The sequence below is a fragment of the Tauraco erythrolophus genome, chromosome 6, assembly GCF_009769465.1.
Source record: "Tauraco erythrolophus isolate bTauEry1 chromosome 6, bTauEry1.pri, whole genome shotgun sequence".
NCBI lineage: Eukaryota > Metazoa > Chordata > Aves > Musophagiformes > Musophagidae > Tauraco > Tauraco erythrolophus.
Window position 1 is genome coordinate 56,180,142 of NC_141470.1, and position 19,077 is coordinate 56,199,218.

Sequence of the window (19,077 nt, forward strand, 5' to 3'; positions counted from 1 at the left end):
GTCTGGGTCATTGGCTCGAAAGAGATGAGAAAATAGAATTTATGTAATAGGTCACATCGGTCACACTGTTCAAATTTCAGATTGTGACTGTTTAGAGGAAGATTTTTTCAGCAAATGGTTTGCAGAAGAATGACCATATATTGGGGTTTGTTTAGATAAGAAATAATGAGAGATCTTCTTGCACGAAGAATGAAAGATCCTAAATGAAGAAAAAATGTCAGGTCAGAACTTCAGCTTCTTAATTCATTAGCTTAATGGATTTGGCTCTCTAGAGTAGAAGTGGTTCTGCATCCTTTTTCCAGATGTTTTGTTGTTGTTGTTTATTTTTTTTTAATTCCACATTTGTGGACTGCTAATTTCTGAGTTTTCTGACCCCTTATTGCCTGATTACCCCAACCCTTCTATAGAAGATTTTCATATACAATAAAAAGCCAAGCCCCACCAACATTAAACTATAAGATGCAGTTTTAGTTTTATGCCAGTTGGGACAGTGGAAGCCTAAGAGGCTTTGCTGATTTTGCTGGACAAATTCACATTTGACCTTTCTCTGCTATGAAACTGATAAATATAGCAAAATGGGTTTTCACATCTTCAGGGTAGATAATTTTCTGTTTGAAATGCTGCTCTGAGGCGTGTTCTTTTTGGTTTATGAACTTTCCCCCCAACTAGAAACAAAAATAGAAACCTTCCAGTCCTAACTGGTTTGGAAAAGCAAATCATGAGGGTTTGCAGCTGTTTATTGTGGTTCAAGAATATGCCAGCATATACAACCTCCTTTTTATCTTTAGGAAAATTAGGGAAAGATACCCTGCCTTTGAAGCGCTTTCTCCATTGAAAGATAAATGCATTTCTTCCAAAAGGAAAAACGGCAAGGAAAAAGCAGCATCAAAAAGCAGTACTTTCCACCACAGACAGTGACAGAATATGGGTCATTGTGGCTCTGAGTGTCACTGTCACCAAAGGTGGTTACTGGGGGTTTAGGACCACGCTGGCATGGTGTCCTGGTTTTAGCTGGGACAGAGTTAGCTCTTCTTTTTAGCAGCTAGAAGAGCTCCGTGTTTTGGTTTTACTCAGAGGCTCGCTCTGAGAAGAATGTTGATAGCAAGCTGATGTTTATAGTTGGCACTGAGGTCTCAAGGACTTTTCAGCTGCCGTGTTCTTGCCAGTGTGCAGGAGCACAACAGGATAAGGGGGGAGCATATGCGGCACAAGGGGTCCACAACTCTCCTTACAATTTGTACTTGGACTTAAGATTGCGGGCCAAACTGGCCAATTAGTATTCCATATCATGCAGTGTCATGCCCAGTATAAAAGTGAGGGACAGCCGGGAAGAAGGGCTTTTGCGCTTTGGCTCTTTCGCCGCTTTTGCTCTTTTGCGCTTCTGCGCTTTTGCTCTATTGCCTTTTTTTTTCCCCTCTCTCATCCAGTACTCCCACTCTCGGAGCACTCTCTCTCTCTCTCTCTCCCCCTCTCTATTTCGGGGCCTCGCATTCGTCTGGGGTTGCAGCTTCGGGACGAGACGGGCTGCAGATACGAGGGGGTGGTGAGCATCTACCCTGTGTATTAAATCATCTGTATTAAACTGTTCTTATCTCAACCCACGGGTTTCCCGTTTATCCTTTAATTCTCTCCCTCATCCCTGGGGCTGGGGGAGGGTGAGTGAACAACTTGGGGGGGGGAGGGGTGTCCAGTTGCCGGAGCGGCCTAACCCACGACACATGGTTAGACTTTGAACACAGAGGCAACTTCCCAGACTCTTGCTGTGACTTTCCCACTTCAGTGGACGCCATAGGCATCCCAAGAAGTGTGGGCCTTTGGGCTATTTCTTGCGAGCTTTCTTTTTTGTGCAGGCCACTGTGTCCTACAATTTTCCCATTTTCAAACGGGAGCAAAATTTTTCAATTTCTCCTAGCTTTTTCTATCTCTTTGGTTCTATCTCTTGTTATGTGTATGCACAGTGCCCAGCATAACTGGACCTCTCTCATCATATGCCCATCTGTAACAAGGCAGAGTCTGTAGTTAGATGGAAATTCATACATGGAAGAAGCTAGAAGAAGATAAGTATTCTCCTGCAACAAATGAAATTTTGTTTCCAATAGATGAGTCATAAAATTGAATCTTATAGGTCCTTTTTCCTGTCTTTTTTCTTAAAACCAAGCCATTTTCCATCTTATTTCACTATCTATATTAGATTTGTAGATCTAACAGTCTTTATCTATTTCAAGTGAAACATGGTGACCTGCCACAGTTTTTTAAAGACAATGTTCTGTTCTACTTCTTGCTAAGGTTTCTAGATAGCATAAAAGCCATATCTTGTTCTAAGTAGCACAGCTAGAGCCCCCAGAAGAAGGCATTCGAAATGCTGTTGACGCATATGGCTACATTTATAGGATTATGTATTGGAGAAGCTCTCCTATAATTTGTAAAATTATAGGAACCCAGAGCATAAGGAAAATATACAGCTATGCCTTTCTCTGATAGTTTTTTACAATCTGGCATTTAAAAGAAATAAGTGATCCTCAAAAACACATCTAAAGTAAGTATGTCATCTGAAAAGGTCTGTGTCACTTGACTGGTTTGCTGCAGTACAGCTTCATATAATTCCCAGGATAAAATAAATGTTATGGGCTTCCCCTTTCCATGTAATTACAAGGTATCATGCTTAGCTCTGGGACATCTTGACCATGGCAAGTTTTCATAGGCACCACAGAGACAAATATAACATTTATCATTAGCATGTCACAGCTTCAGGACATCCTGACAAGCAAGGTAAATGTATTAAAGCTAAACTCCTTTAAATGTGTGACACAGGTCCCAGTAAACAGATGATGAATGTTCTTCAAACGGGTTATTTAACAATAAACATTAAGAAGGCAAGTGCCAGGCGATGTCAGAAGAGCAAAACAAGAAGCGAAGCAGTGAAACACAGCTGAGCAGGATCAAATGAGGAGGGCAGTACAACTAGTACTGTGGCATGGAGATCCCCCTATTTACAGAACATTAATCAGGCAGTGATTGATTTTTAAGGAGAGGCTGGATACTGTGGATAAAGGCTCATTATTATATTAATGTAGATAAACTGGCGCCCTGCAACCTGTCTGGAGAAGTGTTCTGCATTTGTCTAAATGATGGAGATAAGGTAATGAAAAGCTCTCGGAGGCTGCAAACCATCCTCGAGCTTCAGGCAGAGGGCACAGTGCTGTGCAGGAGCAACCCCAGTCAACACAAATGGGGAGACGGAGTAAAGCAGACATTGGCTCACAACAGGACTACTGTTTTTTTTCTTGGCATCTTGGTGAAGGGAGCAAAAGGGATGCATCTTTGCTTTCAATAAAATTGTTCCTTGACTCTAGTGGGACTACATGGTTATTTACCAAGTGAAGATCTCAGCCCATTTCTATGACTGGTGTGGGTTTATGGCAGCTGCTCTGTTTTGCACAAAATAGTGTAATTCTGTGGGAGGGACAGATTGCAGCATGCAATCATTAGTGGGGTAAAAACTGTGCATTATTTCTGTTCCTGAGTGAATCTTCTTTGAGAAAGGTCCGAAGACACCTTTTAGCAGCCTTCCAGTACCTAAAGAGGGCCTACAGGAAAGCTGGAGAGGGACTTTTTGTTTTGCAAGGGCATGTAGTGATAGGACAAGGGCTAGTGGCTTTGAACTGTAAGAGGGTAGATTTAGATTAGCTCCAAGGAAGAAATTCTTCCCTCTGAGGGTGCTGAGGCACTGGAACAGGTTGCCCAGAGAAGTTGTGGATACCCCATCTCTGGAAGTGTTCAAGGCCAGGTTCGATGAGGCTTTGAGCAACTTGATCCAGGGAAAGGTGTCCCTGCCCACGGCAGGGGGGTGGGTACTAGATGATCTTTAACGTCCATTTCAACCCAACCCATTCTATGATTCTTTATCAGACATTGCTAAGTTACCCATAAGACAGTTCTTTCTTTCAGTACCTTGGGTTTTGTGAAGATAATAATTGCTATAAATCATGGTAGTATCCACGAGATTAGGAAAAAAATGTAATGGGAAAAAGAAAAAACAACCCTTTCATGAAAATAGAATCAACCAGTAAAAAGAAAGAAAAGAGAAAACAAAAGAGAGCAAAGTTTTGAAGAGTAGTGCCAGTTCTGTTACCTCTGTCATTTGAACTTATTGACTGGGAAATGAGATCAGAGAAATCAGCTTTTTGCCTATTTTATATTTTTCTACAGCATCCACTGCCAGTAAACATAAGGTGTATGTCCCCACTGGGGAGTTGAAGGGGCTCTATCTGAGGAGTCACCTTTGCCTTCAGGGAGGTGGTGGGTGCATATGGAAATAATTAGCTCTGGGTCTCCAGGGCACTGGCAAAATTCTCCTGACTCCAGAAAACGCTTTTTGCAGGAGGTGCATTGATGTCTCCAAATTAGTTGCCTCAGTTTACCTCAATTTCGAGACTATATTCACTGATGCTGCCTAAGAGAGAGACCAGTCGTACTCTCTGTGACCCATGAAGGCTAATGCAAACTCAGCATGAGGTCATTTGTCTGTTGCCTCTTTCACCCACATGGTCCAGGGAGAAACTGAGGCTTTGCTTCTTCATTTCTCCAAAGCTTTAAAGTACGAGCTAAATCCAGAAAGCACTTATCCTTCAAAAAACAAAAAAACAAACAAACAAACAAAAAGTGCAGCTGTCTATGAGATGAGATCCAGGTAGGCAACAGGCAAAGAAGAGGCAATGCTTGTATGAGCTGCAATGCTGTATCTGGAGATGAGCGTCTGGGTACCTGCATCCCATCAGAGCCTGACATTGTCCACAGGCTTTTGTGCCACCAGGCAGGTACGAGAGAGTGCGTCTCTACAGCCTCATACAGCTCCTCACAGCCTGCCAGGGATCATAGGGGAAAACTGTTGCCACGGTCCCTAATTTTGTACGTTCACTTTCCATACATCTGGTGATGCTCCCTGAGCTGCTGGGCAATCTCCACAGCCAGTTTGCGGATGCAGATGAGGTCCATCAGAGTTCAGTTATACTTATGAAATCAGACAAGAGAGTTTTAAATTTGGCCTGAAAATGTGGCTTTTAGCTAAAGATCTTTTTGTTGAATTATTTTGGATCAAGCGGATGAAGCACCAGAAAAACACCTTCTTTTTACAGCATAGTTTCAGACTGTGTTTTCAAGGACCCAATAAAATTGATTCTCCAAAAGTCATATCAAGAATGCACAGGCTGGTTTTGTGATCATCATCTGACATCAATCCAGAGAGGAGGACATGATCTGCACCGTCAGTCTCATTGAAACGTGACAGCTTTTCCCTCCAGTGCATTTCCAGAGCTGTGACATTCTCTCAGGACAGCTGCATGTGGCACATGGGGCTGTGAGGTAGAGCTGGAGCACTAACTTGGCGAGCAGGATGGGATGCCCATTGCTCAGCTATGCTGAGTCAAATATTTGAATAAAAAAATAAAGGCCTCTGCTGAGAAAATCACATTTAATTAGAAGGAAATAAAATGAACGTGCTGAATAAAAGGAGACCAGAGCTGTTACAAAAAGGTAGTTGAATTAATCCATCTGGGAATTCTCTGAACAATGATTATTATTAATAACACTGAGCACTTATGTAGCATTTTTTGGGTCAAGTTCATTGCTGTGAATCATCACAACAAACATAGAATGTAGGTTATTCTTCAGCATCCAAATGTCATGTCTAATTTGTATTAGTTTGCTTATCACTATCATATGATACGTGGGTGAATTCTATCTTCATTACTAAATTTTTTTTTATCCTTCTCCTGCAAGTACAAATCTTGTTACTTGTGCATCTCCTTAGTCTGCCTCCTGGCATATTAAATATGGAATAAAATGTGCAGAATGTAATACGGAATAATTGTTTTCATCTCCAGTGTCATTTAAAAAAGTGCTCCTTCATGCAAAAGGATATTTCAGACAAATCTTCTGTATTTTGATTTCAACGAACATGCTCTTGGCTGCTTCAAAACCCCAAACTCTGCATGAAATGTAAAAGCACTCTCTTTGGTCTTGAGAGCTGGAACATGAACCCACCAGCAGCCAGATCCTACACCAGGCAAGTCCATGAGAGTCCAGTCACTGAAATCAGTACAGGCGATGCACTACCCTATAAAAAGCATCAACCACACAACTCTGCTTTCCCTCCTCAGTTCTTTAGATCTAGCAGCATCAGCACATCCTTAATCGTTAACAGCCAGGATCATCTGCTGGGCATCGTACTTTCTGCAATGCCTTTGATAGTTGGGATTCCCTTCTCCAATCCAGCATCAAGGGTTTTGCAGTCTCAGCTGATGATCTGTCTCATTTATACACATTATTTACAGATCACCATCTTAATTCTGCTACAGTTGAAAATTAATACAGATCAAAGCAAGATTTTAAATTATGATCTTTTTCCAGGCACACTCTAGGGGTACTGAGGCATAATCTGATAGAGAAAAACTGTTGTGAAACAGATCTCCCCCTGTATAGACAAGTGGTTTGTGTAAACAGGAGAACAGCGAGCAGGTTTGAAAAACAATTGTGAAACAGCTGTTTTAAAAAATTCTGTTCGTACTACAAATAGCATCAGCAGGAACGTTCCTGGATAAAGGTGCATTTTCCTGGAGTAAATGGGACTTGAAATGTTTGTGAAAGGTGGATTAGTAGCTGGTATAGTTTAGATTCTCTTTTTTTTTTTTTTAGATTTTTTTCTTCTTTCTGCTAGTTAAATATAAGTCAAGGCAGAAAATCCCTGAAAACCCACAGACACGAACTCAGTGCTGATTGTTTTTAAGCTTTCCTAAGCTGATGAAGTGTCATGTTGCTTTCAGCTGCTCTGTTCCCTTGGAGAAAGGGCACATCTGTGCAATGCGTGCTGAATTCAGGCGACAGTGACAGACTGCAGCCATCAGACGGGATGAGTTGGCTTTTCAGGCTCCTCCCGTCATTCTCGTCGACAGCGTGTGACCAGTCAGCTTGGACAGGCGCTGCAGCCCCTCGCCCTGGAGGCCAGTGGTTCAGAAGGCATTCGCTTCCCCACTTACATCTGAGTAGTTTTCCCCGATACGAGAAACTGCTCAAAACCAGGAGGATAAACAGATTTGAAGGTGTCCTATGGCCGCTGCAGTTTTGCTTCACCTAAAAAAGAAAACAGGTTGTGGGGAGGGAGCTTCGTGTCTTAATATGTTTGTAACCTGAATTTCCACATTCACTTCAGTGCTGGAGAGATGGCCCAAATATCATTCCTGTAAGCAATGGAATTGTTCATCTGCAACTCCTAGACAAATACAAAGGTCAGCTTGCAGCAGACGGTCAGCATGGAAAATTTCAGCACAAACTGTTCACACTTGAATAGGTTGTAAGCACATGGACACTGGGTCTTCAAATAGCAAGGCTCAAGGACAATTACCACTGGATCTGGCATCCACATGTATTGTATGTACTTTTGGCATTTTTACCATCCAAACTTGGTCCCCATAATGCTTAAAATGAAGGGGCGATAGGTGTGATACATTCCTGAAAAGTTCTGCAGGTGAGTTTCCTGCTCCAGAGATTCTCAGAGGAGCTATTGAAGGGATACCAAAGGCATGTAGCCTGCCAGAAAAGTTTTACTTGATGATTCATGACACTTTCATCACCTGCCTCTAAAAGTTGTTACCAAAAGAACGACTTTGAGCAGCCCAAGTCTGTGTCCGTCAAAGCAGTCTTGCCTGCCAGCCAGCTGGTCGATAGGTTAGTGTGACCTTCTACTTCCAAGGCAGCTTGTTGGGGAAAAGACAAATAACTCTCCTTCCCCTGGATTCAGAGATCACAAGGGACAAAGCAAGCAAAGCCTTGAAGCAAACAAGGCTCTGAAACATCCTTGTTTGAAATTTCCTCTGAAATTCTTGTGTTGCTGTAATACACAGTGTTTTAACATCACTGAGCTATCACCCAAGCAGCCAATATCTCTGTTTTGTGGGCGCACAGCCATGCACCCCGTGGTTATCCCTGCAGGGATTTGACTGCCGGCGGCCAGCCGAGGAGAGCAGGGCAGCGGGCACCGCGCTCGGCTCCACCCATGACAGTGGGCAAGGGGCCATGCCATGCCTTACCATGTGTGCAATGGGCACGGTGACAGCTTTTCCTGCTCTCCAGCTTCTCCCTGTCCTCTCCACAGGTCCAGGCAGGACCTTCTGCCGCTGCGTTGGTACCATGCCGGGACCTCGGTGATGCCTTCCAATGCCTCAGCGCTGCTGAGCATGGGCAGGGGGCATCCGGCTTCCATAAGCAGCTGCAGCTCCCTTCCCTTTTGCTCCAGCTACCACTGGAGAGGTGGAGCAGATGGGAGATCAGGTGCGTTTGTATTTTAATCTCTGTCTAAAAGGAACATACAGGTCTTGAAATATTCTGTTAAGCAAATGGCTGCAAATGAGGTGCGAAGCCCCCAGCCATTGGTACTTCTCTCACCCCCCTTGTCCCCCCTTGCACCCCCCCTTTTTTTTTTTTCATTTTCCGGTAGGCATCAATTAGGTGAGGGCTTTTCATTTTAAACATTGGGATTTTTACTCGGCCTGCTAAGGCTGTCAGGTTTAGTTTGCTGCTGAACAGTTCATGCTTTGGTGCTGGACAATGCATGAATGTTTAAATTGCTTGAAATGTCTAATTGAATTACCCTCAAATTACAAATCAAAATAGGAAAGGCTGTCTCTGGCTCACAGGCTCGTTCATGGGGATGTGTCTGCCATACCGCTGCTTTTCTTTATATTTTCTTTTCTGCTTCCGACTACAACTGCGTTAAATGAAACCTTAAACAGTGAAAGCATTTCTGTTTGCGTGTGCAGGGGAAGCGATGCCAAACGTAAAGGGAAATTTATTCACGTTCCAGCTCTGAGATCTTTTTGTGCTGCACAAAAATGAGTTCATGAAATTTATATCAATGCATAGGAAAGTAAAACAGCCAGCTGCTATTTACAAAGAAACTTCCTTTCTCTTTCAGCCACAGTGATATAAAATATAAAATATAAAATATAAAATATAAAATATAAAATATAAAATATAAAATACTTTCAGGCAGATATATATAAATATCATTTAACTGTGACTTTTTATGAGAGCTTACAGATTAAGGAAATCAACAAGCCGGAAAGAAGACTTGATGTATCTAGCCAGCACCCATGATAAAATTGGCTCATTAAAGCCTTGCCATTTATACAGCGACGTAGAAATTCAAGCCCGTAGGATTTCCTTTCAGAAGTTGTTAAGGGAGGCAGAGCTGGGTTTCCATGCAGCACATCAAACCCAGTCCAGCCCCCTCTCCAGCAGCAGTGGAGGCTGATCAGAAACCCTGGTCAATGCAATAATACTTCTTTCATGAGTATAATATTTTTATGTCATTTTATAGTGTACAACAAAGGGTGTTTGACTACCCACCCTCATCCTCAATTGTTTTGCTGCTATACCTTAAATTGTTCAGTGACTGTCTGTAGTGGGGGCACAAAAGGGGTGCCCATGCTGCATCCTGTGCCCAGCAGCTGCCCCATCCTTCTCTCTCCCCGGAAAATCCCCTTTCAGGGGCTGTGCACTTCACCCAGGTGTTGCTGCCTCCCACCGTGGCTGTCAGGACCTCCCATGTGCTATACATTAGCCGGTCGGGTAAGGAGCCCTTGCCAGGACTCATGGCACGATATGGATGCTCACATCAGGATGGGCTGGGTGGGGGGGACACCGGCATCACACAGGCATTGCTCAGATGCTCAGTCTAATCAGGAGAATTGCTAATCCCCATGGATATACCAAACCATGTCACAGTGCAAGACAGGAGCAGCAGGACAAAGAGTTTAAATGTGGTAGTGAGTGCTTTTGTTTTAACTAGAACTAAAAATAAAACAAGTTCAGAACATGCCAGGATTCTTGGTAATAATATCCCAGTGTTTTTTCCTTAATACTGAAAAAAAAAATTAAATTAGATTCAGGCCACTTTCAAGGGCAACTTGTCTGTTAGCTTGCAATTAGGCAATTGTTTCTGTGCTATAAAAGCGGTTGAAGACATAATAGTTAAGAAAGAACCTTAAGGAAATGGCTTAGATAAAATCTTTATTAAATGGAAGATCAGCTCTGAAGGGATATTTTTGATAGAAAAGACATACCTATTAATATTAAGAATGTTAACACTTTAGTGAAGACTTAATACATACTAAAACATCAGTTGTGGGTTTTTTTTAGACATCTGATTGTTTTGGGGGCAAAGATTACACCTGTATGAATCAAGCATGCTTAAATCAGAGCATCTTTTAGAAATGGAGCAAACTGTAATTTGAACCTAATTGTACAGACATCTATTAAAATGATGTAGACCTTGGCAATGCACATATCCAGATGAAACCAGTGAAATGCACTTGATGATGATTGGGTATTACCAAAATCCCATAACACACTGCATCTTTCTCATTAAAAATCTCTTACTCTCTCTCCAAATAATATTAAAACCTGGTAATCTAATTTCTCTCTTGGTATAATAATGCTGGTTGCCAGTGATGGAGCAATCGAGGAAGAACACACCAGGCAACACCAAACTCTTCAGCATCACAAGCTGCAGGTGTCTTGTATTATATAGCAAAGTTTTCAACTATGCTCAAAACATAGAATCATAGAATAGGTTGGGTTGGAAGGGAGCTTTAAAGGTCATCTAATTGAACCCACCTGCAGTGAGCAGGGACATCTTCAACTGGATCAGATTACTCAGAGTCCCGTCCAACCTGACCTTGAATGTTTCCAGGGATGGGGCATCTACCACTTCTCTGGGAAACCTGTGCCAGTGTTTCACCATCCTCATTGTAAAAAATTTCTTCCTTACATCTAGTCTGAATCTACCCTGTTCTAGTTTAAAACCATTACCCCTTGTCCTAGCGCAACAGACCCTGCTAAAAACTCTGTCCTCATCTTTCTTATAAGGCCCCTTTAAGTATTGAAAGGCCACAATAAGTTGTCCCCAGAGCCTTCTCTTCTCCAGGCTGAACAACCCTGACTCTATCAGCCTTTCCTTATAAGACAGGTGTTCCATCCCTCTGATCATTTTTGTGGCCCTCCTCTGGATCTACTCCAACAGGTCTGTGTCCTTCCTGTACTGAGGACTCCAGAGCTGGAAGCAGTACTACAGGTGAGGTTTCACGAGAGCAAAGTAGAAGGGGAGAATCACCTCCCTTGACCTGCTGGCCACGCTGCGGTTGGGTTTCTTGGCTGTGAGTGCACATTGCTGGCTCATGTCCAGTTTTTCATCCACCAGTACCCTCAAGTCCTTCTCAGAACTCAATCCCTTCATCCCCTAGCCTGTATTGGTACTAGAGGTTGCCCCAACCCAGGTGCAGGACCTTGCACTTGGCCTTGTTGAACCTCATGAGGTTCACACGGGCCCACTTCTTGATCTTGTCCAGGTCCCTCTGGATGGCATCTCATCCCTAAGGCATGTCAACCACACCACTCAGCGTGGTATCATCTGCAAACTTGCTGAGTGTTATACGTGACACAACACCAGGTCTTAGGTTAGGAGCTCTTCTGCTGTGCTCTAGTCTAATCAGATTTGCACCGGTACTTGGGTCACTTTTTAATATGCTCATGCATTGGTTCCTGTGACCGTCTCACCATGACTAAAGCACGAATAAAACTCAGCCAAATGGCAGTGAATTCCAGGCTGATATTTTCACTGTTACTAGGGCTTGAAGGATCTCACCTGAGTTTCACCAGGGCTGTGCCTTACCTTTTTCTGCTGACTGGCTTCCCAGCGGTCTCTTCCCAGTCGTGGCAATCTCCTCTTCAAAGTGACGTCCTTATTCCTCTGCTACAGACTGGAGGTACGGAAGTTGACCCAGCTACTTTGATGCCTGAAGCAGGGGCCAATGCCTTCCAGAGGCATTTTCTTTCTCAGTGGTCACAGGGAGATTTTAATGTGGAAATTTTCTTTTGCAAAACGCAGCTGGTATTTAAGTCTACTGATCGTCATAGTATATGCCATAATGGTTATTGCTGTAATTAATTAAACTGCCACCTGATCATTTTCCATTAGTGTTGGTCTGTTCTTTTTAAGGGCTTCTTTAAACTGGGATATGAAATCATTTCCAAGGGATCACAGAATCACAGAATGTTAGGGATTGGAAGGGACCTCAAAGGATCATCTAGTCCAATCCCCCTGCCGGAGCAGGACCACCTAGATCAGATCACACAAGAACGCGTCCAGGCGGGTTTTGAACATCTCTATAGAAGGAGACTCCACAACCTCGATGAAAACTGTTAAGCACTACGAATCAGGCAGACAAATCTTTGTATCGTGAGTGAACCCTGTCCTGGGAATTAAAGGCAACTAAGATGCCCCCATGTTTCAAATAAAATCCCACCCTCCCTGGCTCAAATTCAGCTGACCTCACTTGGGCACCTGAAGGTCCCTGGGGTGTTACTTTGGGCTGAGGATGGAAGAGCCCTGCTGTGAAGGAGGGTTCAGGCGGAGATTGCCCCTTGGCCCCACAGGACCTCACACAGGCTGTGGTCTTCACCCCTGCCTGATAAAGGCACAAACCTGAGGGGTGAACTCTGGCCAAAAGATCTGGGTTTAGCTACTATAAATCAGTGTGGATCTGCTGAAGGCCTGCTCCATGATTTGCTTTTGCTCTTTCTTGAGGAAGGGAGGGTGCAGTCCACATGGGAAGTTAGAATATAAAATGGTGCACATTGTCTCTTGCACCAAAATAAACAAAGGTATGGACTATTATGCAAAAGATAAAAAAATAATTCTAAAACTAGAGTATGTTGTTAGGGCAACTTGCAGAACCCCCAGCATAAAGAGAACGGGTTTCTTGAGCTTTGGGCAGCTGCAGGGATGTACGAGTGCAAAATTCCTTCATTTACAAAGCACCAGCAGTGCACATATCTGGGACTAAAACTGCAGGATTAGACGAGACAGAACCAAAACCCAGCCAGACACAGGCACGAGGAGCAGCCACGAGCGTCTCCAAAACCAGAACAGAAAGTGTTCAGGCAAGCAGAGTTAATTTGGGCAGTAAGAGAAGTGCCTGAAGAGGCACTGCAGCCATTCCTCCCTTCGGCGCTTCTCTTCAATGCATCGACTCTGTTCTCAGCTACATAACCAACAGGACATAGGAAACTTTTTACAAGTACATTTTTATTTAAAATAAAAATTAATTATGGTGCCTTTTTTAAAATAGGGTACTGCACAATCTGTATATGCAACACAGTTTTTGGTACGGAACATACTTATTGAGCAATGTCCTTAAATACTAAATATATATTAATGGCTTGTTTGAGAAACATGACAACATTGATTCTGATATTCTTTTTCTCTTTAGTCATTTAACCACTGATACAGATTTCCTATAAACAATATTCGTTTTCATCTGTACATGTGGTACACAGTCAAGAAGGCAGATCTTAGAATATTTACATTCATGCATTGATTTAAACACACTATTTTGCAGTTTAAAATAATATATTTTTGTTTGTACAGGTGCAGGGAGTATTGTGAATACATATCTACCGTAGGCCTGATTCTCCGTTGCTTGGCAGCATCTATGGTCATGACCTGGTTGGAGCAGGAGGCCCACACTCGCTTCACATGCTGTGACCATATGGCATGCAAGACTGGACAATTAGGTCTCTGTATAGATATATACCAATGTATTTATATCTTATACTTAGTAGAACTCTCCTCTTTCCTTCCACATCTGTTTTTGCAGCATCTATCCAAGGTAGAAATGCTTTCCTGGGCACACCGCTGTGTCGGGTCTGAGCCAGGACCAGCGGCAGGGCTGGGGCTTCAGCTTTGCCGTCCTGGCGCTGCTGAGGACTGAGGAAACTCAACACTTTGCAGCTCGGGCCCTTAAAGTGCATTCCCTGCTTGTGTCTGCTAGTGATGATCCTTAAGAAGAAATTGTGAGTTGATGCTCTCTTTCAGACCGAACACAGCAGTTTTCTGAGTCTGTCTGGTGGTGGTCAGAGCAGAGCTGTTAACTTCTGCATAGAAACTGTCCACCTTTTCATCTGCCAGGGATCTGGCTAGTTTGTGAACGGAGCTATGCAGAATCTTTCTATGCCTGATATTTTGGTGGCTAAAAATAACCTCGAAATGCTTGTAAAGCTGTATTTTGGATTGCCAGTTCCCCAGATCCAGGGTCACATCTTAGTGAAGCCCTTATCCATCAAGCCTATTCCTTTCGCTTTGTATTCAGTTATAGTACAATAAAGGAAGCACAGAAGCCTTATAAAAAAGCTTTGCCAGTAGTCTGCAGAGTGTTAATCACAACCTTAAACCACACCAGAAAACTTCAGAAATAGTTCCCCAACGACACTGCCTTTCTGGCTGCTCCTTTCTGAAGACTTCTGCTTCTGGTATACTTTTCCAAACACTTTTCTGAAGATCACCTTAAATTTTGATGCAATGTAGTCAACTGTACCTAGACAGGCAGGACTCTACTGACAGAACTACCTCGTATAGGATTTCCTATCTCTTCCCACCATGCAGCTGCGCCAGTGCTGAGAGCAAAGGCTCTGGACAAGCAGAGTTGCAGCTCTCAGCCCATCTGCTGCTGCTCTTCTGGGGCCACCGGATTAAAAAAGGACACTGGGGAATGTTCGTTCATGAAATATTATGGTGATGATGTGCCCAAATACTTTTATTATCAGCATGTTGGATATAATGATAATGTAAATCTGCCTATGCAAATAGGATACATCTATAGCTCTGCAAATACTGCCATAGAGCTGGTAAGTATTTTTATCTTGATTATATAGATGGGTAAATTGAGGCACAGAGAGGCAAAATTACTTGCTAGTAAACAGCAGATCAGTGGCAGAACTGAAAGTAGATCCCAGTCCCTGCATGCTGCTCCTCGAAAAGTCCTGCCTCCCCGCTCTCCGTGAAGTTTTTAATGCGAACGTTCCACTGAGGAGACCTCAGGGGGCCGGTGGTGGGTTTGCTTGTGGGTTATGTCATGCACCAGGGTCTTGTCTCAGTGAAGACTTTTTACCATTGCCATCACTGAAAACCAGGCAGTGTCCAGTGACCATCTCTTTAGACTTTTTCTTGCAAAAAGAGACACATCTAGATGGACATAATGAGCTACAAATCCCTTTTGTGATTTTGGCCTTACAGAACATGCCTTTAAAGCTGTATTAGGAAATAAATAAAATCAACCACCTTTAGGAGAAAGTGCTAATCCTGAGCCTGTGTCATGCTAAACTCATCTGCATTCATACTTTATACTCTCAGCTAAACATGCAACCAATCTCAAACTATGCCACATTTAGGCAGAAACAACTGGAGTAAAAAAAGAAAAGCAAACATAGGTAACTACACCAAAATAAATGTTATAGCTTAAAAAATATTCTAGAAATATACTTGCAATATTTTTATTATAGCATTTAGGGGCTAAGTGCTTTAGGCAATCAACATTTGGGATACTAGACTCAAAGTGTAAATTCTGTCATTTTAATCCCACTTTGGATCTGAGAACATTATCACTGTGTCTTGTGCAAGCACACAAACATGAACATCGCAGGGAATGATCATACACTTGGGCAAAGGGTTACTTATCCCTTTCACTTTTGTAATCGCATTCACTTCTCAAGAAAGTCTAACCTTTAAAAAATAATTTTTTTGTAGCTAAACTTCTACATAGTGATGACAGGCTAAAAAGCTAAATGAGTAACTCCATAAATTCCTCAACAGCAGTATATAGCAGCATTTCATTTTATCATTGAAAAGATACTTATATTTACATACACCCTATTGTTCCATAGGTAATAGAAAACTAGAGATGGGCCTGAGCTGGAACTGCTGATTTGAACATCCTGGAGCTTTTTTGGGGAAGGTCTGCAGAACATCGTCTTCCTCTACCATCGGCCCAAACTCAACATCCCAGCAACAGACCAACCGCAGGCAGGAGTGCGTTCAAAATCAAGGTCTGATTTCTGCAGTTCAGGCACATCCTTATATAAAACTGAAAGCATTGGTGTGTTGCAGTACTGAGGGACGCAACGGCTGGAGCACAGCCACATCCCGGAGCGAAACTCAGTTGGTGTCTGGGAGTTACTCACAGACACGGAGACCGAGTGGCATTGAAGCTTGACGTCCAGACAAGAAGCCAGGGTGGAAATTTGTCTTTCACTGCATCACTACTTTCAGCACAGAGGTAAATGGAGACATACACGTGGAGGTGTGACACAAAGGAAAGTTTTCAGAAGGCGGGCAAAGACCAGCGTCTCAGCTAGTCTCCATTGCCTTTATCCTAAGGGTTACTTACTGAGTCTAACCTGAGATCCTACATGAAATGAACTTGCGTGGATTCAGCTTTGCTTAAAGTAGTCTGCAATCCACACCATGGAAAGTACAATACTAAGCAATTACACTGAATTTGGCACGATTGGCAGTCTCTGCCAAGGAGAGGCACAGACTGAGTTAACGTGGGCACAACCAGCTTACCAGACCCTCAAAAGCTGTCCTCCAAGCCAGACATACAGTGTCCTCCTCGATGGGTCAGTTCAGAACACTTGACACTTTCAGGAAACAAACTAATCAGTGAATGAAGAGGACTTCAAAGGGCTGCTAGTCCTTTCAATACAATCCCGCCCAAATACTCAAGCCAAGATGTGAACATCTTTCCTGCAGGGGTTTCCCTGGGGAATCAGCATGATGCAAACACAGTGAAACGTTAGAACTTCACTAAGGAAGAACTTTTTAAAGATTAAGAAATAAAGTGTGATGCAAAAAAGGAGGCTGATTATGAACTAATGATGTTCAAAGCACCTCTTAATAACATTTCTCTTTCAGTAGCAATGCTAATCGCTAAAATCTGACATTTTGATTTCTTTTGCCTGAAAAGTCTTCAGCCATGGAAATTGCATAGTCACCAGACCGCCGATGAATTTCCTGGGATAACTCACAAGTTCATGCAATTTTTTGGTTGCTCGATGGCTTAACAGAAACCTTTTTTCCCTTTTTAACAATGAAATGGTAAGAAAGATAAGAATGAAGTATAAGCATACAAAACTGCACAGGCTGGAGAAGCTCGCAGGTGACAGCTCCCACCCGTGATCCTCAGACCCACTTACAATAAGCTGCTGCCACTCTGACAGATCACCTTCTCCTCGAAAGATCCTATTTAAGCAGCTTTTTGTGGACACTCAATTGAAACTGAAAAGTGGGGGAAGAAAGGAAGAAGAAGCGGGACACATCGTGACATCGCTTTCACGAGATGCAGCATGCAATGCTTATGCCTTTGTGAGGCCTTTTCTCTGGGCAGCCCGGGTGGGCGAGTTTATCCTCCCTTGAAGAAACAGCAAGCCTGAAGAGCAGCCTGCTCTTCTCTTCTGAATCACTGATGCGTGCACTATTTCTGAAATGAAGTCCTTGGCCACAGAGCTCCTTTCGTTGCCTTATGTCACCCACCTTGCGTACTCCATGTGTGTGCTTTGAAAGTTTACCACCTCCTGCACCTCAGCGGGGTTTCAGGGATTATACGACCGCATTGTTATCAACTGTTTTGTTGTTTTGGGAGGAGGTCATTGCATATTCAGCCCGACTGGTTCCGTTCTCTTCTTTTCTCATTGGTTTCCTTGGATGATCCCAGGTTCGATGATGTATAGGCAGGGTAGAGGGGAGAAGAAAGGACAGAGATAAACATCATTGTCAATACAGATTGAAAGCAACGACACGTAAGGTGCATCATAGCACTGAACTCTTCCTCTCTATTTTCCCTTTCTGAACACAGGTCAAATCAACAGTTAAATTTCGTCAAGCCTCATGATCCACCTGGAAGATGAGCGGTCTGGTCCTAAGCCCTGTTGATGGGCTGTTGGTCTCCCCATGCTAGCCTGTGTACAGATACAGGTGTGCATGTTGCACGAGACAAAGGCTGCTGGAAGGAGAGCCCTCCACCACCCCCCTCATCCCTGGAATACAGGCTTGGGCGCTGGGTCAGGCTCTGCCTTTGGGCAGTCCTGGGTTTTTTTCCTCAACATCATTCAAACTGGGATGATGACCAGTTGTGTCCACTGAGGACCCGACCTTCTCACCAGTCATCATAAAACCACCATGTTTGGTCACTAGGAGAGGAGTCATCTGACCAGTGTAGATACATAAATCTGTGGTCACCACCCCACACTACCCTAACAGTCAATGGAGAGAAACAGGTGCTTTTAAAACACAATTCAGAACAGATTAAAGAGATATCCAAAATAAGTCAGATGCTTTGTGCCCAAGGCATTCATGTTTCTCTGCACTGTCTGTGAAGGAAGGCTAGTTTACTAGCTCAGACGCAGATGTTTACATTCTAAGTGTTGGAGGTGCCTGCTGGGATCTACCAGTCCCCCAGCACCAGCCACTGAAGCATCCCCTTTTTATTTTGTTTGGTGGCCACCGGCACCAGTTGGTAACACAGGCCAGGACCACCAATGTTAACTGTGAGGCAGTTCAGGAAGTGCCCAGCAAGTGCAGAAATCTCACAAACACCTGCACATCACAGAGCAAAATCATCTCACTTGGGATTTTAAAGTGACTCTGAAAAGGGAGACCTGAGCATAAGTCCTGTAACAGAACATGTTACATCATGTGTTCCCCCCACAACTTCTCTCCTCAAAAGTGGTGTGACCTTTATTTAAAGCTGAAGCTGTACACATAGAAGGAGGAAACACCTTTATAGTGCCTTGATTTTAAGGTGCTTCTAAGGGCAAAAAGAGGACGAGATAAACAAATGCAATAAAAGTCTCTGCTATTGTGCTTGACATCGTCTAACAAAACAAACAACAATTAATAAAAAAATAGTTAATGCCATTTAATTTCAGCAAAGTATTAGTGAAAGCTTTATGGACAATGACTGCAGGAAGATAGATTTGTTTTGCCTGTAATCTCAAAGAAAATACTTCTGTTTGTGATATCTTACGCCGCTCTTTAGCTGGTAAGAGTTAAGGCTTGTTAATATTAGCTGTGATTCCAGCTGTTAGAGAATGGAAATGGATGGGAAGGGGAGACTAAGAGCTTTGTTGAACCCTTTTTCAGCCATTAGCATGCTGTGCCTGTCTGTATCTGACACGAGCTCCTGCAGC

At 43.2% G+C, this 19,077-nt stretch overlaps 1 protein-coding gene across 1 annotated transcript in view; it reads right to left on the reverse strand.

Moving 5' to 3' along the window:
- Positions 1-17,488: 17,488 nt before the first annotated feature.
- Positions 17,489-19,077, reverse strand: part of PRIMA1 (proline rich membrane anchor 1) — a 52,168-nt gene continuing 50,579 nt past the window's right edge. Inside the window, exon 4 of the mRNA XM_086613816.1 lies at positions 17,489-17,588. Within this exon, the coding sequence (XP_086469942.1) occupies positions 17,489-17,588 (100 nt within the window). The remainder of the gene's footprint in view (positions 17,589-19,077) is intronic.